The 15,022-nt window shown below is 38.1% G+C and overlaps 2 protein-coding genes across 2 annotated transcripts; one reads left to right on the forward strand and one right to left on the reverse strand.

The window, feature by feature from the left end:
- Positions 1 to 366: 366 nt before the first annotated feature.
- On the forward strand, positions 367 to 3,196 carry LOC134311421 (mucin-2-like). Its single transcript, XM_062993061.1, has 8 exons — positions 367 to 473; positions 586 to 702; positions 798 to 914; positions 1,006 to 1,296; positions 1,476 to 1,775; positions 2,639 to 2,706; positions 2,864 to 2,907; positions 3,073 to 3,196. Exons 1-8 carry the CDS (start codon positions 398 to 400, stop codon positions 3,131 to 3,133), a joined length of 1,074 nt encoding a protein of 357 aa, XP_062849131.1. The 5' UTR covers positions 367 to 397; the 3' UTR covers positions 3,134 to 3,196.
- A 9,171-nt stretch (positions 3,197 to 12,367) lies between these two features.
- On the reverse strand, positions 12,368 to 14,335 carry LOC134311853 (uncharacterized). Its single transcript, XM_062993507.1, has 8 exons — positions 14,236 to 14,335; positions 14,002 to 14,119; positions 13,833 to 13,924; positions 13,609 to 13,723; positions 13,397 to 13,501; positions 13,094 to 13,261; positions 12,610 to 12,789; positions 12,368 to 12,438 (listed from the first exon to the last, which is right to left on the reverse strand). Exons 1-8 carry the CDS (start codon positions 14,287 to 14,289, stop codon positions 12,368 to 12,370), a joined length of 903 nt encoding a protein of 300 aa, XP_062849577.1. The 5' UTR covers positions 14,290 to 14,335.
- Between the last annotated feature and the right edge of the window lie 687 nt (positions 14,336 to 15,022).

Here is a 15,022-nt window from a genome sequence, read left to right on the forward strand (position 1 = left end):
AGACAAATGACAGCACATTAATTCTGTGCCATGACCAAACCATCTTGGCAAATAGGATATTTAATTTTAATCTGGGCACATGTAATTTTACTAAACATGTCTGTGCATAAATATTTGAGCTGTACCAAAAAAAACATGGCATTTCAGTGTGTGGTCAAACTGGTTGAGCTATAATTTTAGGTTAATGAAATGTGTAATATAAATAACTTTGGGCCCGATGTCAGGCCCTGGCCATTTAAGGGGTTAATGAAGATATAGTGCATAGAGTCACTGCTAACTACTGTGGTTTTGCTCTTGTTTGTTTGAGGTTAGGAAACTGGAAGCACTGGGCTACATGCCCATATTATTTCTTGCAAAGCACGGCAAAACAAACTGCGTAGCTGAAGTCGTAACGTGTATGAGTCCACAGAAAGAGGGACATTTGAAGCTCTTCCTGGAAAAAATGACCAGAGCATATGAATTTATTCTCAGGAGTAAGATATTTTCTTCCTTTAGCACTAAATGTTTTTGTCAGCTTTTTACATCATTACGAATAAAAAAATTTTACATTTTAAACTTAAGTTACCTGTTTGTTTATTTTTTCAGACTATGAAAAGGTACAGGCTCCTCCAGTCACCAAAACTTTGGAGACAGCAGCAAGCCAGTTCCTAAACCCACCTCCAGGCGAAGAAACCTATGTGCTCAACCTGGTCCCTGTCCCTTGTAATAACTAAACTTAAAGTAATATTAAAAATAAATCTATTTTCTTCCATAACACCCTCCAACAGTAACCTCCAACTCTCTCTCTCCTCCACCAGTAACCGCCACCACTGTCAGTTCTCCAGCCTCTACAAGCTACTGTGTTCCTGCTGCATCTCTCATTACCCAGACCAAGAGAAAAAGGAAGAAAGTGACACAGGAACATGAAAACATGGGTTAGATATTCTAATATGTCTTACTTCTTGTATAACACTGTAAAACTTGTAAATGTAAGTTAACTTTTTTGTGTATTTTCTTGGGTACAAGCTCCTCCAGTCACCAACACTTTGAAGACATCAGCAGCCAGTCAGCTGCTCCATCAACCTCCAGGCGAAGAAACCTCTGTGCTCAACCTGGTGCCTATCCCTCCTCCAGTCACCTCCACCTCCCTCTCTTCTCCTCCACTCCCCACCACCTCTATTTCTCCTCCTCCACTCCCCAACACCTCTCTCTCTCCTCCTCCACTCCCCTCCACCTCTGTCAGTTCTCCAGCTGCACCTCTCATTACCCAGCCCAAGAGAAAGAGGAAGAAAGTGAAACAGAAACAAGAAAACAGGGGTTAGATATTCTTTGCATATTTTTGCATTATCTCAATTTCTATTGAAAATACAACACATCATGGATTTTAGGTATTCTGCCATTATGTATCCTTTCCTTTATACATGATTAATATGATAGTTCATTGATTCAACATTTGTATATTTAAATGCAAGTTTATTTCTTGTGTATTTTCTCAGACTGTGAAAAGGTACAAGCTCCTCCAGTCACCAACACTTTGAAGACAGCAGCAGCCAACCAGCTTCTCCACCCACCTCCAGGCGAAGAAACCCATGTGCTCAACCTGGTCCCTATCCCTCCTTTAGTCACCTCCACCTCTTTCTCTCCTCATCTACTCCCCACCACCTCTCTTTCTCTTCCACTCTCCACCACTTCTGTCAGTTCTCCAGCTCCTACAAGCAACTATGTTCCTGCTGCACCTCTCACTACCCTGCCTAAGAGAAAGAGGATGAGACAGACAGGGAAACAAGAAAACAAGGGTTAGTTTTGTTAGTGCTAAAAGGTCTTACTCCCTGTAAAGCTGCATTTGTTTATATCATCTCCATCTGTGATATGTATTATTTGCATGTTATTGCATTTCCGCATTTTACGCATGCTGTCATGATGAATACACATGCAGCTACTATTCCTTATTCTTGTCACCTATTGAACAAATTCTAAAAATGTATGAGATGATTTAGAAATACAAAGAAAGAATCTGCAAGGGGAAAAAAGTTTTGAGTGTCCTGCTTTAATAGTTGTACATAACTGTGAGACTAACCTTTTATTTTATTTCAGTTTAAAAGAGTCATTAAGTTATTTTTCAATGTTTCTATTAAACATTTAATAGAAAATTGCACAGACATCTTTAGTGTGTATTGTCTTTGCCTTTATTACAGCTTCTGGGTTTTTTTGGGAAACTTGCTTTAAGTTTTTCAAAGAAACCTGTAGGTATAATTTAACACCAGCGTTTTCTCTTAGAGATTGTTTACTTGGATCGTAAGGAGCAGAAAATGCAATGTCAAATACACGGATGCCCAGGTTTTGTAGACCATGATTGAGTATGGTTGTTAGGAGTACCCATTCTAAAACAGGAACAGTTTTGGAAACTCCTGTTTCTCTCTTATTTTCTTTTAATTTCCTCTTCCCTATGCATACGTAGGATTAGCCTTTTAACATAACACTGTATTTACTGTAATTACTTTACATATATCTCATGAAAAATTAATAGTTTAGCGCATGACAGTAGGTGAAACCTTTTTATTTAAAAAAAAAGTATTACTGTTTGGTTTCACTGGAAACATTTACATTTTAGAGGTTGAGAGAAGCATTTCATCTATTGTCTTTTGTGTTTTACTTTTAGTGTGCAGAAAATGTAGCAGGCAGAAACTTTTCCACTTTGAGCAAATACTTGAGAGAAGAATGAATGAGGTAAGATGCTAGAACTTGAGATATTGTCTGATTCCCTGATATAGTTGATGGATCTGAAAAATAAAATTAAAAATACTTCTGTTCATTCAGAGATACTGAAACAAAGTGTGAAGTCCTAACCTATAACCTGTCACTTTGGCATGTGTTTGTGTGATAGGGAAAAGCGGAAGTGAAAGTGCGTTGGCTGCCTTGCTCTGCTTGGTAAGAAGTAGTCAATAATACAAGAATGTTCTATAAATACAAGAAATCCCTATTTCTGTTGGTGTCCAAAACATCAGCCATAAAACTAAGAAAGGGGGTGTTTAAGTGATTTTATTGAATTTGCTTGTTTATACCAAGGTTTTTTTTTGTGTGTGTGTGTTGCAGTGGGAAAGACTGGGATGACACGTGGGAACCTGCCAGTGTAATAGAGAAGAAAAATAAATAATAACCACATTTTGTTATAGCACACAGTGTCAGAATACTAGTACAAACATGAAATAAAAGTTCTGAATACGTAATTATGTATCTGTCTGAATACACTTTAATTTTGCCATTCTTTAGAAACTGTTCTGAAACCTAACAATCAATTGCAGGGAGTAAATGACTGCTACATAGTGACTGTTTCAGTATGCAAAAACTCTCTGTTGCTTAAGGACCTATTTATCAGGATAGCTGAATATCTTCTAAGTACTCATCAAAAAAAAGTATAACTCAAGATTAATGTTTTTTTTTATCTTTGTACTACTGGTCTATCATGTATGGTGGTATCTCAATCCTTCACTGTTATGACAATGCTATGGTAAATGTTTAATTGATGTTTTACCTCTTGTTTTACTTTGGATATTTGTTATATACAGTCCAATGCAAACATTTAGATATTCTGGTGAGATTACTTGTATTAGTTTTCAAGTGAAGTTAAAATTTTCAGTTTCTGAACGCTGCACAGGATATACAGTATATACAGTGCCTTGCAAAAGTATTCAGCCCCCTTGAACTTTTCAACCTTTTGCCACATTTCAGGCTTCAAACATAACGATATGAAATTGTAATTTTTTGTGAAGAATCAACAACAAGTGGGACACAATCGTGAAGTGGAACGAAATTTATTGGATATTTTAAACTTTTTTTAGAAATAAAAAACTGAAAAGTGGGGCGTGCAATATTATTCAGCCCCCTTGCGTTAATACTTTGTAGCGCCACCTTTTGCTGCGATTACAGCTGCAAGTCGCTTGGGGTATGTCTTTATCAGTTTTGCACATCGAGAGACAGAAATTTTTGCCCATTCTTTCTTGCAAAACAGCTCGAGCTTAGTGAGGTTGGATGGAGAGCGTTTGTGAACAGCAGTTTTCAGCTCTTTCCACAGATTCTCGATGGGATTCAGGTCTGGACTTTGACTTGGCCATTCTAACACCTGGATACGTTTATTTGTGAACCATTCCATTGTAGATTTTGCTTTATGTTTTGGATCATTGTCTTGTTGGAAGATAAATCTATGTCCCAGTCTCAGGTCTTTTGCAGACTGCAACAGGTTTTCTTCCAGAATGGTCCTGTATTTGGCTCCATCCATCTTCCCATCAATTTTAACCATCTTCCCTGTCCCTGCTGAAGAAAAGCAGGCCCAAACCATGATGCTGCCACCACCATGTTTGACAGTGGGGATGGTGTGTTCAGGGTGATGAGCTGTGTTGCTTTTACGCCAAACATAACGTTTTGCATTGTGGCCAAAAAGTTCGATTTTGGTTTCATCTGACCAGAGCATCTTCTTCCACATGTTTGGTGTGTCTCCCAGGTGACTTTTTATAGATATCTTTGAGAAATGGCTTTCTTCTTGCCACTCTTCCATAAAGGCCAGATTTGTGCAGTGTACGACTGATTGTGTCCTATGGACAGAGTCTCCCACCTCAGCTGTAGATCTCTGCAGTTCATTCAGAGTGATCATGGGCCTCTTGGCTGCATCTCTGATCAGTCTTCTCCTTGTTTGAGCTGAAAGTTTAGAGGGACGGCCGGGTCTTGGTAGATTTGTAGTGGTCTGATACTCCTTCCATTTCAATATGATCGCTTGCACAGTGCTCCTTGAGATGTTTAAAGCTTGGGAAATCTTTTTGTATCCAAATCCGGCTTTAAACTTCTCCACAACAGTATCTCGGACCTGCCTGGTGTGTTCCTTGGTCTTCATGATGCTCTCTGCGCTTTAAACAGAACTCTGAGACTATCACAGAGCAGGTGCATTTATACGGGGACTTGATTACACACAGGTGGATTCTATTTATCACCATCAGTCATTTAGGTCAACATTGGATCATTCAGAGATCCTCACTGAACTTCTGGAGTGAGTTTGCTGCACTGAAAGTAAAGGGGCTGAATAATATTGCACGCCCCAATTTTTAGTTTTTTATTTCTAAAAAAAGTTTAAAATATCCAATAAATTTTGTTCTACTTCACGATTGTGTCCCACTTGTTGTTGATTCTTCACAAAAAATTACAATTTCATATCGTTATGTTTGAAGCCTGAAATGTGGCAAAAGGTTGAAAAGTTCAAGGGGGCTGAATACTTTTGCAAGGCACTGTATATCTGTATCAGGCCTTTAATAGCATGAAATCTAACTATTCCATTTACTGTGTGTATTTTATCTTCTAAAAGCTATACACAATACGTCATCCTATAACTATATGTCTGTGTTATGCATCAGTAGGTGTCAGATGTGTAGTGGTAGGCTGAAGGTTTGGTTGAGTATGCAATGTTTGCTTAGTATTCAGATTGCTGGATAATACTATTTACTGTTCACCTCAGGCCTTTCCATTTCTGGAATGTGACGATTATGCTAGTGACGGTGATCAGAGGACGTGTCAAGAAGAAATCCAATGTTGACAGACAGCATGTAGTGGGGAATACAGCATCTCTACAGTTACGCAGGTATTATTGCAGTAACAGTGTTCTGTTAAGTATATAATGTTACATTCAGTTAATAAAATTCAACTTTGGTGGACAAAGTTTGAATTACACTACATTGCCAAAAGTATTCGCTCGTCTGCCTTCGCACGCATATGAACTTGAGTGACATCCCATTCTTAATCCATAGGCATTGATATACAGTTGGTCCCCTTTTTGCAGCTCTTACAGCAGGTTTGGAACTCTGCAGTTATTGAATCAGCAGAGCGTTCCAGACTTTTATGTAGTATGAGCCGCCTCAGAACTTGGCGACCCTGCTCTGTAACTTTACGTGGTCTACCACTTTGGGGCTGAGTTGCTGTCATTCCCAATCACTTCCACTTTGTTATAATACCACTGACAGTTGAGTGTGGAATATTTAGTAGTGAGGAAATTTCACGACTGGACTTGTTGCACAGGTGGCATCCTATCCTATCACGGTACCACGCTGGAATTCACTGAGCTCATGAGAGCGACCCATTCTTTTACAAATGTTGGTAGAGCACCTAAATTCAATTATTTGGATGGGTGAGTGAATATTTTTGGCAATACAGTGTATATTCATTGATTTTGCATGTGTTAGCTTGATAAAGCCATCGCCCAAATAATTTTAATTTTGCATTGTTTCTTGCAAAATATTCTATTTGAATCTTTATTTCAAAACATACCATAGTCATTAAAAGTTTAGTTTAGACAGCAAAAAAAAAAAAAAATATATATATATATATATATATATATATATATATATTGAAGGAGAGATGCTGTAGCTGACTGTTGCTGTACAGAAGCTTAGTAGAAATTGTCTTTCTGCCTGAAGCAGATCCCTAGTTCTAGTGATGTTTCCTGACTTTCTATGAATTATTTTCATTTGTTTATTTATCTTTTGCATTTAAGGATCTGTAATGTTCACCACACCATTTGAGGACTGTGATTGCTGTGAGATGTCTTCATCATGAGGTGGAGGTGATCCTTTGTCTCCAGTACGTTCCAGCAGGACTGGAGCAGCAGTAGCACTGGAGGCCCCTGATGCCTCCTAGCTGTTCAATCAACCTTATCTGAGAATGTCTGTCAGGAACTACTCTCCATGGTGCAACAAGAGGCAATATGAACTTCATTTTTTATTTTGACCTCATGGACCAGAGACATTTCAGATGATTATTACTGAGCAAAGATAAACAGATATTTGTTACGCTGGGTTTTGACTTCATAATGTTTTGTTTTTTTCACCGAGTATTGTTAACTGGGTTGTAAAAACATCAGTGTGACTGTCTCCGAGATGCTACACATTCAGAACGTACTGTAGACCTGGTTGGTTGGTGCTGCATTTTGTGGGACACTGTATGTTGTTTTTAAACAGATCGGAAGAATCAAATATATCTTGTATCTAGCTTCTGTAGCCTTTCAATAAAAGGCCATAAACCATTTCACATTCATTCTCGTGAAGTACTACACTTCATTTCTGTTTTTATATTGTTGCATTTATTTAAGTTACTTTGGGTCAATAAAGATATTTTGATACCTTTACAGGCAGTGTTTATTTTTGTTTAGCTGGCCTAGTCCAAGCATTATTATTTATTAAGTCTTCTTAATAGGGACTGCATTTACAAACATGATAATAAACTACTATTCAGCATTGACACAGCATCATTACTTAATTATTAACCAAACTAAGTTTAATGAGTGTACGACTAGGCGAATGAAGTCTAAAACATTCAAAATGATCACACAAAGTCCCTACATACCCTACTGTTATTGAACATTTAAGACATTGTTTGCCACATATTATGTTTTGGTATGGTTTTGGACTTACTTACAGAAAGTGACATCCATGTTTTCCCGCACTCGTCCACACAATTGCATTTCATTTTATAGGGTCCCTAAGTAGTACCATTATATCCCCTACACACTTGAACATGGGATGTTTGTTCATGTTCGATTATGACACTGTAGAATGTTCAAAGTATTTATCAACTGCAGTTCCCATAACCAACACGCATTATCAAGAGACATGTAATGACTGATGGGTAAACTTTTCTGTAACCTGCAAATTGAAGTTCCCTTCCAATGGAACATTTTCACTTCCTATGGTTTGAAATCACCATTAAAATGTCTGAATACCCTGAGCAGTCCATTCTGCAAGGAACTATAGGGCAAATGGAATGCTCAAGTGTTAAATATTATGCCATCAATGTTGAGACCAGTGGTTCTCAATCCGTTTCCCCCCCCCCCCGATGGATTTTTGCTTCAACACAACTTACTACACATTGGGATGAAGTGAATGTGGAAGAACCACCAGTATTAGTAGAGTAGGGATATTAGTAGAGTACTGATAGAATGACAAAGTCAAAGGCTCCATGAACTCACCCTGCCTCCCTGAGCCTTCGAACGTGTGTTTTGCAGAGTCACGCCATAGGACTTACTTAGAGCTGAACATTCAGTGTCGTATCTCCTTGACCTTTCAATTTTGCTCTGGCAACATTCGACAGATCCAATTTTCGTAATCCTGCAACCTTGCTTTCCCTGACTTGGCCTGAGACAATTTTAAACTAAGTGGGAGGAACAGGAAATATATTTCAGGGGGGTCTAGAAACACCAGACTTGTGCGGGTGCACTTGCCTCGATCTTCTGACCTTGTGTTATCTCACAACCCTAATTTTTGTTGTTAGGGTCTGATATTACTAAAGCTCCCGACTATTACACATAGAACTAGAAGTCATATCTTCAAAATCAGATATGAATACCAGAGTATTCAGTATTCAGAGTTGGAGGCTGTACTGCCTCATTCCACCTTGCCGGACCTTCTGACACACGTTTTGTCGAGTCGCTTCTGTAGGCCTGATCTGGTACACCCAGGCAAATATCTCCTCGACCTTTTGACCCAGAGCCCCAGAACTTGGATATGTCAGTTGGCCCCTGGCCAACTCTGAGTTTTGCGATCCTGCAACCTCATTTTCCCTGACTAGGCCCAGAAGGCCATAAAAAACACTTATCTTCAAGCAATGTATATGTGCAAGACCTTATTGGCCTGGTCAGGTCTTGATATATAATATAATTCTTTTCTCAGTGGTAAAGGAAAAATTACTCAGACAGGAAGCTTAGAGGTCATGGCCTACACCTATTCCATATCTCACTGCTCTGTTTTCTACATGTCATAAATTCCACATTTAGTACATACTGCACATGAATTTGCTTGTACAGTCATCTAACAAATCACAGAAATTATACATTCATTGTAGATGGGGAGAACAAGCCACTATTTTCTTTGTGAATCATGACGTGAAGTCATTATAATTGGGAATTTTATGTACAGTGGTGTTCAAAAAAGTAGCAGTCCAACACCATTAACCTGATAAATCACTGTTTTTAGTAGAAGTGATATTTCTACATATCAAAAAATTTACTTGAAAGTGTAGTAGAGTAGTGACAACAAAACAAACCCAACAATTAGGACATGCATGCCGCTCATTCTGAGTAATCGAAGCATTGATTGAAAGGGGGTTGTTCAAAATAATAGCAGTGAGGAGTTCAATTGGTGAAGTCATTCATTCTGCAGAAGAATGGGTGTCAATTTTGGTCCTTATTTAAGGTAGAATGGTGGCAAATGTTGCACAGGTTGGTCATAGTGCATTTCCTTTTGAAATATTGGGTAAAATGGGTTGTTCCAGACATTGTTCTGATGAACAGCGTACTTTTATTAAAAAGTTGATTGTAGAGGAAAAAACATACAGAGAAGTGCAGCAAATTCTAGGCTGCTCAGCTAAAATGATCTCAAATGCCTTGAAGTGACAACCAAAACCTGAAAGACGCAGAAGGAAGCATGGAACTACTGTTCGAATGGATCAAAGAATAGCCAAAATGGCAAATACTCAGCCAGTGATCACCTCCAGAAAGATCAAGGAACATCTGAAGTTACCAGTGAGTACAGAAGATGATTAAGTGAAGCCAATTTACCAGCAAGAACTCCTTACAAAGTCCCGTTGTTAAGAAACAGACGTGTCCTGAATGGGTTTAAATCTGCCAAGGAACACATTGACTGGTCCAAAGAGAAATGGCTCAACATTTTGTGGACTGGTAAAAGCAAAATTGTTCTTTTTGGGTCTAGTGGCCGTAGACAGTATGTCAGATGACCCTCGAGCACTGAATTCAAGCCACAGTACACTGTGAAGACAGTAAAGCATGGTGGTACAAAATGATGATATGGGGATGTTTTTCATACCATGGTGTTACGCCTATTTATCACACATGAGGGATCATGTATCAGTTTAAATATATCAGAATACTTGAGGAGATCATGTTGCCCTATGTCAAGAAATGTCCTTAAAATGGGTGTTTCAACATGACAATGACCCAAAACATCCTGGTTACAGACAAACAAGATTAAGGTAATGGAGTAACCAGCCCAATCCCCTGACTTCAATCACAGATATAACTTGTGTTCTGAGATCAATTTTTTTGAGGCAAAACCCAAAAATGCAGAAGAACTGTGCAATGTAGTCTAATCATCCTGGACTGGAATACCTGTTCAGAGGAGCCAGAAGTTGGTCGACTCCATGCAACACAGATCTCAGAAACAATTGCTATGCCACTAAATATTAGTTATTATTAGTTAAATATTAAAGTAAAGTGAAACCTCAAACATTTTTTTCAGTTTATAGATAGAAAGAAAAATGCTGGCACTGCTATTTTTTTGAACAGCCTAATATTCATTTTTCTTAACTTTCTGTAAAGGATTAACACAAACTGGCTACATTTTGTTAATGTTTTGAATTAGAATTGAAAGTGTAGTATTTTCAGTGCATTTGCATTTATTGAAATAAAAGTTATAATAATGATTTTGTGCTTTATTCACTTTTTTAAAACCACTGCTATTTTTTGAACACTACTGTATAATGGTATAAAGGTAAAGGTATACTGTATAAAGGTGATTAACTATATGCAGTTTACAAATCTTTTAAACTTATATATGGCAACGTGTCAGGTGTAAAATGCCTAATTATAGTTAGTCAATTGAAATAAAATGCCTTATCCTGTTATAGTGTAAGGATTGTACTATTACCAGTTTGGTGCTGATGAAAACTGATGTTTCTTTCTTTGAGAAGTTTATATTATTTGGCCTATGGAGTTTTTGTTTGCAATCAGTATATAAGCTAATGCTATTGACATAGCAGACTGGGAGTAGGCACTGTTGAACATGAAAGCAGTCAGCAGGAAAGATCTCCAGTAGTGCACCTTGGTAGAATGAGCTGGTGGCTGAAGGTGGTCCTTCATATCATGCTACCATTCTCTTCTCTGTCATTGCCTCCAGGAAGTCCAGAGACAGCCATTTGACTGCACTGGTTTTCCTGATTATTGGTTGTTCACTGGGTAATTCACTTGAATTACCCTGTGCATTTCATTGCTGTCCAAAGAGAAACGGGTAACTCCAAAGTGGTAACTTCACAGCAAAAAGCAAAAATGTTTCAAAATTTTAAGGCAAGTTAATGTAATATGATTTTATTCCAAGCAAACGAAAAAAAAGAGATACTTATTTTGGAAAGCAATGATTTACTGATAATATTATGCATATAGTTCTTAATCATTGAAATCCATTTATAATAAATATTTGTGACATAGCTCACAGAAAACTTAACACAGCACATCATTTATTCTCTCATAGGGGAGAGCTCTCAGCTGTTAAATCCTTTACTTGATATATAAAAAACATCACACAGAGCAAATAATGCCAGTATTCATAACTTTTATGGTACATGTACAAAAATTGACAAATAAAAAAGTTATAGTAATGATCCAGCAGTATATTCATCTATATTTGTATTTATTCGAAAGCTTGGAGGCACAACTGCAGACACAGTTTATGAAAAAAAGTAGTTTATTAATATTTGAATAGTTTAACATTACATATCAAATGACTATACAAACAAATTACATTATGGGTACTACTGATTTTATTCCTTTATATTGCAGTAAAGTTAGATGTGGTCATCAGAAAACACAACACCTCGATTTGTTTGTTGTTTATTAGGATTTTAATGTCATGTGTTACACTTTCGGTTACGTTCATGACAGGAACGGTGGTTTATCTTCAGACAAGGTCCATCAGTTCACAAGTTTATATCAAACACAGTCATGGACGATTTTGTATCTCCAATTCATTTGCATGTTTTTGGACTGTGGGAGGAAACTGGAGCGCCTGGAGTAAACCCACGCAGACACGGGGAGAACGTGCCAACTCCACACAGAAAGGACCCAGACTGCCCCACCTGGGGATCGAACCCAGGACCTTCTTGCTGTGAGGCGATAGTGCTACCAACTTAGCCACCGTGCTGCCCACACCTCGATTTGTGCTAGTACTCTGGTTGCATGGGTCAGTGTTATGCTCGTATATTGTAGTGATATAATATGTGGCAAAAAGTGTCTGTCTTTTGCTAGTACACGTGATAATAATATGTGGTAGTAAGGGTCTGTTTTGTGCTTGTATGTTGTAGTGATATTAATATGTTGTGCTAGTATGCTCAGTGCTATTAACATGTTAAAGTAACATGTACAAGAGGGCCATATCCAAGGTATTAGTATCTGAAGCTGAGCTCTATGGAACAATTACAGAATGCAAGTGTTGTCATCATCTGAGCTTTGAGAACTACTGTCATAATACTCATCGCAGGAGGTCTGCAGCAGGAAGTTGCTGCCATCATTTGATCCAGAAAAAATGTGCAGATATGAGTCTCTTACATGCTTTTGAACAGTTTTAGTTTACCACAGCCTTCTCCGGATGACACACAGAAGTCCTTTGGAACCTTCCTCTGTCAGACTCCACTGGGAATCTTAATAGCAACAAAACATAAATCACACTGTGTAACACAAACAATACATTTGAATTCAATTTAATTTCCTCAGCATTAAAATAGCAGTTGTAGTAGTTAACTTTATGAACAGTCATGTATGTTCATGCTGTGTAAATGAATGCAGTATAATATTAAAATACACTGTCTTACTCTTTATTGGCTGATCAGAAACCAGGAGGAATGTTAGCTCCTTCAGGGTGTCTGCACGAGCTGTCAGAAACTTCCAATGTTGATCCATTTCCCTCACCAATATCTGCTTCTCTTCTTTCAGTCTTCTCACAGCCATGATGTTGTCAAACACCATTTTCTTTGTCCTTAAATCGACAGAATCTAAAATGCATGAATACAGGTGCAAATAAACTCACTGACACTTTTTTTAAAAAATCCCTAGCTTCTAAGTGGGTTAGCGCACTGGTCGCCAATCTCATCCACAAAGTGCCAATGTGGCTGCAGGTTTTCATTTCAAAGAATAAGGAGCACACCCCTTATACTAACTACTGAATTGTTTAAGACCTAAGTTATTACAGACATTGCATATTATTATTTATGAACAAGTTCTATAAAGTAGATCTGAGTGGCTGCAAGTATAAAACTGAGTTAGCTGTTTGTACACCCATGCCATATGCGGTCATACCATTGCATGGTAGTTGCCAAGGCCATGGTGTTTCTTGGTAGATAATGGCATCCATGCACAAAGTTCGGTTAGATGGAGCAATTCTGTTGTACTGTTCCACCAGAGCAGCCAATGTCCTCTTCTCCTCCCTGATTTTTCGCCGTATTCTATGCCGACCCTTGTTGCTGTCTGAAAAATATGCAGTGTTCGTGCAACATTTTTTTTTTAAAGAGCAATTCTTTCCAATTAAAAATGCAGTATATCACTGTTATATTTTAACTCCAAATGGTTTGCATAAATGTGTCATTTTAAATTGAACCATACCTGTTTGTTTGTAAAGACGTTGTGAGCGTGTCTTTATGCTTGTTACCAGGGCTTCAATTTTGCTGCACAGAGCCTGGGGTGTGGCATCTTGATTGGCAGTTGTTGCTGCAAAGAATTATCAGACCCTATTAATTTGTATTGACAAATATAATATGTAAATACATAAATATTAATGTTTGGTTATAATAATTTGGTAGCAGTCATTATCTCACCTTCAGCCCACTCCTTAACATCATTAACCCAGTCTTCTAGCTGGCTCTCTGCAACTGCCAACTGGGCTTTCAGGGAGTCCAGATTCTCTAGTTGACTTTGGAGAGCTTTACAAGTCTGCAACAACAATGATGTAGTAGTATTTAACCAAACCAACAGCCTCAGCTAGATATGCTTCGAACACAAACCAATAAACATCTGCACAAACATTACTAAATGTCTTTACCTTCTGATATCTCTGGGTTAGTGAAGAGGCCATATTTTGAAATTTCTGCTTGTTCCATTTCAATGACAAGAGTGTCAACATGTCTGCACGTCCTGCAATCACAGTGGGACATGATCATCATCTAGTACTGTGGAAGATCTTTCTGGTAGTGTCCATGCTGTTATCGTACCTGCTTTTGACATGTGTTTCGTAGTCACAGCAATCCTGGAAAGGAAGGCATTGCACTGTTCTACCTCCTCACCTAGTGTAGAGCCAGCATTTTCCTGGTAAGCCCCACTCCATTTAACCTAGTTTAAATAACGGAAAACTCTCCAAAATTACTGATGTTGGTAAAGATCAGTACAAAGGTATGGAAAGGTTTTGTAGGCCATTTATCTTCTATCACAGAATAATGTGCCCTTACCTCACATTTTAAGTCATGGGCTTTGGCGTGAAAAACAGATAAAAAGGGTCTCATGTTCAGAAGATGTTGGAGTTCTGGACAATCTTTACAGACTCTTTGAAGGTAAGGCCAATATTTGCAGGTAACGTCAGTGCAGAAAAAAGTCGTTTCCACGACTTGCCAGCCGTTTCTGCATGAACAGTGGATAAGCAAAAATTTCTCCCCTGTACATGTTAAGGGCAGACAGGAGCACCCTGTGTCTGCAAACTGCAAGCTCCAGCCCCTCCTCATCCACCTTGCTGCTGGATTTGTGAGCAATCTCTCTGGCCGCTGTCCATTCCCCTCCACAAACACCTTTTCCAGATACCTACAGTATTGAACATTTCAGTTAGTGAGATTGCCCAAAGTTAAAGACAACAGATCTTTTACTTAAATTTACAAACATCTTTATAAAGAATTGAGATAACTTCTTTGACTAAACAATTATAAGTCTCTTGATTTGAAGATTCAAATGAAAACTCTACTTTCGAAACTTTATTAGGTATCCACCTGGAATGGTTTTCAATGAATGTTTGCGCCTTGTCTAGAGTGAATTTTTGGAATTTGTTGCTTTTTTAATGTGTTTGAGACCATCAGTTGGGTTGTGCAGAGGTAGAGTTGGTAAAATATAAAACATATTCTGGTTTGTTTAACACTTTTTGGTTCACTACATAATTCTTCATAGTTTGGATGTCTTCAGTATTAATCTACAATGTAGAAAATAAAAATAATCAAGAAAAAACATTGAAGAGAAGGTGTGTCCAAACTT

This window comes from Trichomycterus rosablanca, chromosome 4 (assembly GCF_030014385.1).
Source record: "Trichomycterus rosablanca isolate fTriRos1 chromosome 4, fTriRos1.hap1, whole genome shotgun sequence".
In the NCBI taxonomy this organism is placed as follows: Eukaryota; Metazoa; Chordata; class Actinopteri; order Siluriformes; family Trichomycteridae; genus Trichomycterus; species Trichomycterus rosablanca.

Coding starts and splice junctions, on each gene's coding strand:
- LOC134311421 (XM_062993061.1), top strand. CDS start 398: ATGAGTCCACAGAAAGAGGGACATTTGAAGCTCTTCCTGGAAAAAATG. Junction 915..1,005: donor ACAGGAACATGAAAACATGG/GTTAGATATTCT, acceptor CTTGGGTACAAG/CTCCTCCAGTCACCAACACT. Junction 1,297..1,475: donor ACAGAAACAAGAAAACAGGG/GTTAGATATTCT, acceptor GTATTTTCTCAG/ACTGTGAAAAGGTACAAGCT.
- LOC134311853 (XM_062993507.1), bottom strand. CDS start 14,289: ATGAGACCCTTTTTATCTGTTTTTCACGCCAAAGCCCATGACTTAAAA. Junction 13,925..14,001: donor GAAACACATGTCAAAAGCAG/GTACGATAACAG, acceptor CTGTGATTGCAG/GACGTGCAGACATGTTGACA. Junction 13,502..13,608: donor TGTTAAGGAGTGGGCTGAAG/GTGAGATAATGA, acceptor AATTCTTTGCAG/CAACAACTGCCAATCAAGAT.